The following is a 10,544-nucleotide window of genomic DNA, read 5'->3' on the forward strand; positions in this document are numbered from 1 at the left end:
TGAGACCGTATTTACAATATACATATTTGTTTATATATGTGCCTTCCTATATCCCGTATACTCCTAAAATAGTCGATTAAATTTTAAAGAGACGGAAGGAGTGCGATATGATAATTGAAGCAGCTAGAGACAAAAGGGGAGGAAAAGAGCCCAGAGAATGGGCGTTGGGCGATGGAGACAGGGTATGTAGTCAAAACCACCAAATTGCTTCCTTGGTAGAAATTGGGAACACAAACAAACAAAGTAGGCCCATTTTCATTGTCCACACGCAATATGCTAAGTGGCAGAAGCTCACGTTCGCTCCACATGATATTTACAATCTCAATTTTTGCCTTGCATCTGAGAGCACGAGTCTCATTATCTTTAACAAGTCTTAAAAGCAGTAAAAGTTACCATTTAAACATCATAGGATCAAATTATTTACAGCATTTACAGTGTTTACTCCTTTTTGAGTGTTGAAATAGCAATTCACAATAACTATGAAACCAAAATGACAACTATTCAATTATTTAGGTCCGGGAGAATCCATCAAGTTACATCACATTACTCCATAGCAAGAAAACCAAATGTGTTCTCGCCGCTGTAAGTAACATACAGGAATCCATCATCATCTTTCTTCTCCTCATATATTGCAGACATGATTGCTCCTGCAGAAAACAAAGTGGGGGAGATTCATCAACACTGAACACTCTCCATATTAATTAGGAAATGAAAGCATCAAAAGCGCAAAAGAGAGTGAGAAAATTAGCACAAAGATTACCAGTAGGTGGGAGGACATTATCCACGAAAATGAAGATTGCTTTCTCTGCACTTAGCTTGATCCTTTTGCGGATCACATAAACAAACTGTCCTACGGTCAAATCAGCTGGGACTAGGTATCTGCAATATTGTGAATTAGCAACTATGTCTATCAGATAAATTCATTGTATACAGAAAATTCAGCTACTCTCAAGTCTTAACATATTCAGTCTAACACGAAATCATATCATACTTCATATTAAACTATAGCAACAACTAACCACCGAATAAAAGCCCTTACAATAGGCTTTAGCCATTGTAGCAGGTAGTTTTCTTCCGCATGCAGTGAGGAGGAGCGAGTGTAACCAGCTTTACCCCAGACCAGCAAAGAAAACAAGAACTGCTTGGTTGAAATTAGACAAATTGTTCTATTATCAAAAGTTTGACTGTTTGTGATAGTGTTGAATAGCTCCAAATTGCTATTTAAATCAAGGTTCTTCTAACACTAGAATTAACAATACAACAATCATGCATAAGATCATATGATTCATATATCCTTGAAAAGTAACTAAATTATGCACTAGTAAAATTCCAGAGCCAATTTTAATGTTAAGAAACTCCTCTTGGTCTTGACATTGACCTTTGACAGAATCCTAAGCCTTTTATAACTTGTCATTGCAAAGAGCAAAACATGGAATCTAGATAACGGCTTAAGCATAGAAGCATAGCATAAGATGAGCTTCAAGCAAGTACTACACGAGCTTCTATGCTTATGCTGTTCGCTAGATTCCATGAGCTTCTATACTTGAGAATCCATGCAAGTAAGCAAGTACTAAATGGAGGAACAAGTAAAATAAATGACCTCAATTCTAAATTTAAAGATTGACAATATTGACATTGCATCCAAGTCACTCTTTCAAAGGTTTCATCTTATAAGGTCCTGAGAACTTACAGGCTAAATACAGAGCATTTCTAATAACGTGAAATGCTAAATTATACATTTTGATTAATCTCATGGAGATTATGTTGCTGCATGAAGATTGTAGACCCATTGTTCTCTGTACCCCATTAATGACATTGATTATCCGAAGCAACATTAAGACAAAGACAATATTGACATTGCATCCAAGTCACTCTTTCAAAGGTTTTATCTTATAAGGTCCTCAGAACTTACAGACTAAATACAGAGCATTTCTAATAACGTGAAATGCTAAATTATACATTTTGATTAATCTCGTGGAGATTATGTTGCTGCATGATGATTGTAGACCCATTGTTCTCTGTACCCCATTAATGACATTGATTATCCAAAGCAACATTAAGACATAAAATGCACATGTTTCAGGAAGGTGACAGCTCAGCAGTCCATTAAGTAAAGAAGGGGGCATTGCCAGATCAGTGTTCAATATACAGGCTAACAAGTAGGACTCTCAAGTTAGATTATTCAACACAAGAAAGCAAGAAAAGAAACAATACATGACTTTGTTTATGTTTCTTGTACCCATCCATAACTTAGCTCCGGAATTTTTTCTTTCTTTATTCATCACTTATTTTTTATTTTTTTATATTTATTTTTATTGCCAGCTAAACAAAAGATGAGCATTCCCCAACATTAGAAGACAATCTTCCCTTTTTTTTCTTTACATTGCAGACTTGCAGTAAGTTTAATGCCCGTTCAGAAAAGAAGGAATTAAAGGCATTTACTGCTGAAAGGTCTGAAAACTTTTCAGATTATTGGACTTAGACAAAAGGGTATTTTTCTGATATGATTCTAACAGAATTAATTAAAAATAATAATAATGATAAATAAAAAAAATATTCAGGTCAAAGCAGTCAGCAAAGTCTTTGTTTTACATGCCAAAACTTAAGCACCCCTGCCTAAGATTTCTGGATCCACCACACTAAATCTCCTATTAGTTTTCCAATCCCTATCAAAATGAAAGATACAGATAACCCCATGAAAGATTAAGTAGCCATGCATCATTACTATTATACCAACAGATAGTTGCTTTGGTAAGATAAAGACAAATCAGAAATAAGTAGTGCAACGAAATATCATGCAATACCATCAGAATACCAGATAAAAGTTCAGATTTGATATAGTGATTCATACAAAAATATAAGGAACAAAAATCTTACTTTTTCTTGTCAATATTAGGGATATCACTTCTCTCTGCTTTCTCCACAATCACCTTCAAAACACACCAACAAACAATGACCAAAATATAAATGAAAACAAGAAGATAGAAGAGACCCAATAATAGATTGAGGAAAAACAAAATCTCTCAAAGCAAACTCACACCAAAGACATGGTTGGAAAATTCAATATGTAAGATAAAGGTCATGTTTAACAAAGGCAAATATGTAAACAGACTTGTTCTATTAGGTAGTAACAGATGGATAACCCAGATGATGTAAAGCCATTAAAAACAAAGTGATGCTAGCATCATTTAGATTTCATTATCAGTCTGCAGATGTGATTTAATGCCAATCACCATTTGTACAAAGGAGAGGTACATATTCAACAAAGAGACTAATTAACAAAGGTAAGTCTAAACAACCAGTAGACATTAACAACCTGCAGAACATATAAAATTGCTTACCGGTATTCTATCTGGGTATTTCTCTCTGATCCTGGCAGCCTCAGCACGTCTTTTCTCTGAAAACAATCAGGGTGGAGGATAATTATGAGAATCAGAATCCAAATAGTTCCAACAAAAACCTAAGTTGAAAACCTTACCAAGATCATGTTCTTGCTTGAAGGAGCTCTTTGCCATTAGATCCTGAAATTATGAGCCAAGGACTTCAGAATTTTACTTTGATGTATACAAGTTATAGAATATGAAAAATTAGCAAACAGTAAGTTATATAGTGCCCACATATGTATCAGGCCAATATCTATCATTATCCCCACAGCCAAGCCATATATCATTGACTTTCACCACCATATATTAACAAGTAACGATGTAAATGTTTGTTTTGCTGATTATAAACCAGTTAAGTGAAACCAGAACCATCAAAAGGAGGACGCATTTGACAATTTAATAAGCAGGTAACCTTCAATAAGTCGCAAATGTGACCAATTGGCAGGTATGGGTGCCTATTGGAAGGTTTGACACACCATTGTGCAGCATTCACAAAACGTATTTAGTTTCCAAAGCATTTGCTTGTTTGCAATGTGATCCAAATACAAATGACCATGAAGCAGTTGATTACTTTCCTAAATCTTTGTCAAAATTTTCATGTCAAACCCAATTGCCAGCATATTTGACATAGTTATCTGTCCTCTCTCCCTTTCTTTTCACATCCATACATAGTTTTACTTGTACAGCCAATCCATATATAAACTCGAATGTCTGATATAGATATCATAGTCCAACATGGGTACTTGAAATAAAGGAAGAGTTTAAAAAACATAAGCTATCAGAAAAAACCAATAACTGTCCTCTTAATTATGAATGCACTCAAGAAACTAGGGTCGAAGAGAAATAAACAAAGACGTGTAAGTTCATAATTAAACTGCATATAATCTGCACGAGTTAAGAATTATGCTTAAACAAGCTATATCTCTATGAAGTCAAGAAATCAACCTTAACAACAAATAAAGAGAAGTTCTTTTTATAAGATTATGATTAAACGGAAGGGATTTGACAATTACTAGTGATCTATCAATCTAATCTTATATTTGGTTCATCAAGTATCAGGCATAATCACTAATTTCACTGAAATTTACAATACCTTAGTCAATCTTTATAATTTGGAACAAGCAGACAATCAATAATTAACCCATCCAACCTCACCCCACAAAAATAAAATTGAAAATATTAAAAATTAAAAAGAATTACTGTAACCGAAAGATATAGATACAGAAAACTGATCCGAAGCAATAAAGCCAAAAAGATTGACATATTCAAGTAGCAGATTTCATAGATTATATCTAATTCACTGATCAACCATGTTCATACCCAACAAAGAACAAGCAAATTTGAAAAAGTTTAAAAAACAATTAAAAAGAAAAAGGTAGAATATTTAAGAATCATCAAACCTTAAAAGCGGATAATTTGCAGGCGATTAGAGCAACGAATTAAGAGAAGAGAAGGAAAATTTGAGTTATTGTGAAACCCCGTTAAGTTATGGTTAGGTCTGAGGTGGGTTTGAGTTTGAGGATAAAGCTGAGATTATGATGACTTTTAAAAGCGATCTCTTTCTCCTTTTTTAATCCTTTACAAATTTCTTGTTTTAGATTGTTTTGCTTTCTTATTCTTTCTGCCTTTTTTAAAGGCCTCTTGATGTTGAGTGCTCTGCCTCATACGCTTTCTCGGTATGATTGGGCCGCAAGCAATCACCTCTTACTAGGTCAGCGGGTCAGGCCGGGCGGGGTCGGGTCGAGCTTTTAGTCAATAGTCATACTTGTATTTGAATTGGATAAAGCGAATACGACTACTGCCTTTGCCTGAAATGCCATATATTGGGCTGTTTAAATCTGTCATATTAATAGGTCGGATTATTAATGATCAGCTCTACCCAATCACTATATTATGAACTTTAAGCCAACAATTTAATTGTGCACCAAAAGTATTTTTAATACTAAAAGATAATTATTGACATTGATTATTACTCCGTGGGTTAATTTGGTCAATCAAAGTAAACCTAAGGTTAGGCCTTCGATCACAATAAGAGGTTATACAATCCTCTATAACCACGCATGCTCTTATACTAAAGCTATATGTCACGACCCACACATTCCACCCCTCACTAGGGCCATTGGTCGGTAGGCAACAATCGTGGCTAGGGGGAATGCCCTTGGTGCGCGCTGGCTAGGCCAGAGACACCCTCCCCCTATAGAGCTTTATATTGCTCCACTGCTGTCACCCTAGTGAACACCCAAGTGACAGTAACACAATAATGGGCTATTTGGGGACCCAAATGAAGTCCGATTGAACCCAAATTTGGGGGTCCACCATTTTTAAGCCCAATAAACATCATGGTGGTGTTAGATTTTGAAGGAGAAGTCCGGAAGGTTCCAGAATACTCAAGGAGACTCGAGATGCATCCGGAAGCTTCTAGAACCTCCTAGGACATCCTTGAATCATCTGTGAATTCTAGAGTTGTGTAGATAATTCTAGAGCCTTGCACATAGAGGGAATGTACTAAAGAAATGTATAGAATACTCTAGAAAGGATTAGATCTAGAACCCTCCATTTGAGGAGGTTAGTGAAGGTTCTAGGCCATGCTTAGAACACTATAAATAGGGGACTTGGCCTTCATTTGGGGGCATCTCAGAAAATACTTGTAAACACTCTCTCTCAAGCAATCAAAGCATTCAAAATATTTATATCCTCTTGTGTTCTCAACATTCCTTAACTTTCGTTGCACACTCTTGCTTGAAGCATTTCGGGGTTAAGCCTTGACTAGCATCCGAGGGAGGGAAGTTAGTAGGCTAGCGTGCATAAGACTAGGGGGATTAGTCAGCACGTGACAACGTGGTATCAGAGCAGCTACGGTCGCGGGGGACTATAGTGCTGTCGAGCTTTGTTAGCGAGTTGTGAGCGAAGGAGGAAGAATGGCAAAGAGCAAGGACGGAAAGGACGCTAGTGCTTCACAAACAACCGAGGGCTATACGCCTGAGGCTCTCATTCAAGCTGTCCAAAAGCTTGAGAAGCGAGTGAATAAAGTTGATGAGAGATCGGCCAAAGCCGAAGTTGCTGCTTGCGACATGACGGATTCTGTCGGCAAGGTCGAGAATGAAGTTATTACGCTCAAAGGGCAATTAGGGGAACTAGACAATCGTCTAGAGGAGGTATCCCTTGATGCTCAATCACTCGCTGATCAGGCTTTTGAGAAGATGATGGGCGAGATGGCGAAAATGCGTGAGGAGTTCACGGGGGAACTCCTTGCTTTGAAGAAGGAGAATGAGCTCCTCAAGGAGGAACTCACGTTGCTAAAAAGGGCTACGGTGGCTGGGGGCGCCACCATTCAAGCCGGTCCTAAGGTGGAAATCCCCAAGCCTCCAAAGTATCATGGAAAGAGGGATGCTCGGGAAATTGACAACTTCCTATGGAGCATGGAGCGATACTTTGAGGCTGTGCACTTGGAGGAGGATGCCTCCAAGATTAATGCTGCCACTATGTATCTCGGAGATGATGCCATTCTGTGGTGGAGAAGGCGTGAACAAGACATCAAGAGTGATTCATGTTCCATCCGAACATGGGACCAATTCAAGGAAGATTTCAAGAAGCAATTCCGCCCGCATGTCGCAGCCAAGGTCTCCATGATGAAGCTGCGTGAACTCAAGCATAGCAGCACCATCAAGGAGTACATCAAGAAATTTACAATCCTCGTGCTCGAAGTTGATGATTTGCCGGAGGCTACACAACTTATATATTTCATTGGAGGGTTGCAACGATGGGCTCAACAAGAGGTAGAAAGGAGGAACGTTCAAACACTTGTTGAGGCCATCGCAGCCGCAGAGTCCTTGGTTGATTACAAGGACACAAGGAAGGAAGGGCGCAGCAACGGCAGCAAGGGAAAAGGTGGGGGAGCCAAGCCCACCGATCGAAGCAGCACCAGTAGCAAAAAGACGGTGAAAAAGGACAAGGAAAAGGGATCATCGTGGTCCTCTTCATCATCTGACAAGCCCAACAACAGGGACTGTTACTTGTGCGGAGGGCCGCACTGGGCAAGGGATTGCCCTGGGAGACAGAAGCTCAGCGCCATCATAGCTTCGGGCGGTGAATCGTCGGGGGACGATGCACAAATGGGGTCGTTGCGCCTCTTTAGTAGCGTACGGGCCACACCAAAAGCTGAGGAGAGCACCAAAGTGGTCAAGGTAAGCACGTTACCTTGCCCGAAGGGCTCACTTATGTTTGTTGATACATTAGTGAATGGGAGAGCTTCTAAGGCACTCGTGGACTTTGGTGCCTCACACAACTTCATTACGGGGAAGGAAGCAATGAAGTTGGGAATCAAGTACACCAAGGAACCAGGGAGGATCAAGACAGTCAACACCTCGCCCGTTCCTATCCTTGGTGTGGCGCACAAGGTGCCTATTTTTCTGGGACAATGGAGTGGCACCATAAATCTCACAGTCGTGCATATGGACGACTTCTCTTTGGTGTTGGGACTTGAGTTCATCGACACAGTAAGGCCCTTTTCTTTTGAAGCGGACGGGTCAATTATGATCAAAAGGGATCAAGGGTCATGGTCCGTCCCTGTCACACGAGAAGAAGTTGAAGCCAAGACAATTTCAGCAATCCAGGTGTCCAGGGGGATCAAAAAGGGACAAGAGACTTTCTTGGCTGCATTAGTGGAGGAAGAGGAGCCCCATGGGAATGAGGTTCCATCAGAAATCTCCGGAGTCCTTGTAGAGTATAAGGATGTGATGCCTCCGGAGCTACCGAAGAGACTACCTCCTAGAAGGGAGGTGGATCACGAGATTGAGCTGGAGCCAGGGACCAAGCCTCCAGCCATGGCACCATACCGCATGGCCCCACCAGAGCTCGAGGAGTTGAGGAAGCAATTGAAGGAGTTGCTGGAAGCAGGGTTCATTAGGCCCTCAAAGGCACCATTTGGAGCACCAGTACTATTTCAACGCAAGCATGATGGCAGCTTGCGAATGTGCATTGACTATCGGGCTCTCAACAAGATCACTGTCAAGAACAAGTATCCAATCCCATTAGTCGCCGATTTGTTCGATCGACTCGGCAAAGCACGGTACTTCTCCAAGTTGGACCTGCGATCGGGGTATTGGCAGGTGCGCATCGCCGAAGGGGACGAGGCGAAGACGACATGCGTGACCAGGTATGGTTCTTATGAGTTCTTGGTGATGCCTTTTGGACTCACCAACGCCCCTGCTACTTTTTGCACCTTAATGAATAAGATTTTTCGGCCTTTCCTTGATAAATTTGTAGTCGTCTATCTCGTCGATATCGTCGTGTATAGCGGCAACTTACAAGATCATGTGGAGCATTTGAGACAGGTGTTCCAGGTCTTACGAGAGAACGAGCTTTATGTGAAGCAAGAGAAGTGCTCGTTCGGACAGAAGGAGGTGTCATTCCTGGGACACCATATTAAAGCCGGAAAGATAATGATGGAGCATGACAAGGTGCAAGCCATCAGGGAATGGGAGGAGCCCAAGAACGTGTTGGAACTACGTTCTTTCCTTGGGCTTGCCAACTATTACAGGCGGTTCATCATGAGCTACTCAGCACGGGCGGCACCATTGACTGACCTGTTAAAGAAGAAGGCACAATGGTGTTGGAGCGACAAATGTCAAGAGGCCTTTGATGACTTGAAAGATGTCGTCACCAAAGAGCCCGTATTAGCTGCCCGACTACTTAAAGCCATTCGAGCTATACACTGATGCCTCAGATTTTGCTATCGGAGGAGTTCTCATGCAAGAAGGGCATCCAGTGGCCTATGAGTCACGTAAGCTCAATGACACTGAGAGGAGATACCCAGTGCATGATAAGGAGATGACAGCTATCATTCATTGCTTGCGTGTCTGGAGACATTATTTTCTTGGGAGTCGGTTCACCATCTATACCGACAATGTTGCAACAAGTTACTTCCAAAATCAAAAGAAGCTTAGCCCCAAGCAAGCTCGATGGCAAGACTTCCTGGCTGATTTTGACTACGCTATGGAGTACAAGCCAGGGAAGGTGAATGTAGTTGCTGATGCTCTAAGCCGTAAGGCAATCTTTGCTAGCGTGAGCAGCATAGCTAGCACCCTCCTTGATCGAGTCAAGGACGGTTTAAAGGAGGATTCTATGGCCAAGAGTTTGATGGACTTGGCTAACGAGGGAAAGACCCGACGCTTCTGGATAGAGGATGGGATACTCTACACCGTCGGACGTCGCACCTATCTGCCTAAGTGGGACAACCTTAGGCGTGACATCATGAAGGAGTGTCATGATTCATTATGGGCTGGTCACCCTGGGATACAGCGGACAATGGTACTCTTGGAGGAGGTATACTACTGGCCTCACATGCGGGACGATATAAAGGCCTATGTGAAGACTTGTCTTGTGTGCCAACAAGACAAGGTAGAGCAACGTGTGCCGGCAGGACTCTTGGAGCCCTTTCCTATACCAGAGAGGCCATGGGAAAGCGTCTCAATGGATTTCATATCTGCCTTGCCCAAATCAGAGGGGTTTGGCTCTATCATGGTGGTAGCTGATCGCTTTTCCAAGTATGGGACTTTTATACCGGCACATAAGGATTACACAGGGGAGCAAGCCGCCAAGTTATTCTTCAAGAATGTGGTCAAGTACTGGGGTTTGCCAAAGAGCATCGTCAGCGACCGTGATCCAAGGTTCACCGCCAAATTTTGGACGGAGCTTTTCAAGTTGCTAGGGTCGGGTCTACATTTCTCCACAAGCTTCCACCCGCAGACGGATGGGCAGACAGAGCGAGTGAACGCTTTGTTGGAGCTCTATTTGAGGCATTTTGTGAGTGCCAATCAGCGAGACTAGGCAAAGCTCATAAACATTGCCCAATTCTCCTTTAATCTGCAGCGGTCCGAGGCAACCCAGCAAAGCCCCTTTGAGATAGTCATGGATCAACAACCCTTGACTCCACAAGCAGTTGTATCGGGCTACACGGGTAGCAGTCCCGCTGCCTACAGATTAGCTAAGGGATGGCACGAGCAGCTCGACATCACCAAGGTTTACTTGAATAAGGCCGCTAAGAAGATGAAGAAGTGGGCCGACAAAAACAGGCGCCCATTGGAGTTTCAAGAAGGCGACCTAGTCATGGTGAAGCTCTTGCCGCACCAATTCAAAGTCTTCCGCAAGGTGCATAAGGGG

The 10,544-nt window shown here is 41.6% G+C and overlaps 1 protein-coding gene across 1 annotated transcript; it reads right to left on the reverse strand.

The window, feature by feature from the left end:
* Nucleotides 1–227: 227 nt before the first annotated feature.
* On the reverse strand, nt 228–4,979 carry LOC110732768 (autophagy-related protein 8f). The gene is made up of 6 exons (XM_021912767.1): nt 4,784–4,979; nt 3,479–3,521; nt 3,342–3,397; nt 2,878–2,930; nt 761–879; nt 228–647 (listed from the first exon to the last, which is right to left on the reverse strand). The coding sequence occupies exons 2-6, from the start codon at nt 3,513–3,515 to the stop codon at nt 544–546; spliced, it is 369 nt and encodes a 122-aa protein (XP_021768459.1). The 5' UTR covers nt 3,516–3,521; nt 4,784–4,979; the 3' UTR covers nt 228–543.
* Between the last annotated feature and the right edge of the window lie 5,565 nt (nt 4,980–10,544).

The sequence above is a fragment of the Chenopodium quinoa genome, unplaced genomic scaffold (genome assembly GCF_001683475.1).
Source record: "Chenopodium quinoa cultivar QQ74 unplaced genomic scaffold, ASM168347v1, whole genome shotgun sequence".
Classification (NCBI taxonomy): domain Eukaryota; kingdom Viridiplantae; phylum Streptophyta; class Magnoliopsida; order Caryophyllales; family Amaranthaceae; genus Chenopodium; species Chenopodium quinoa.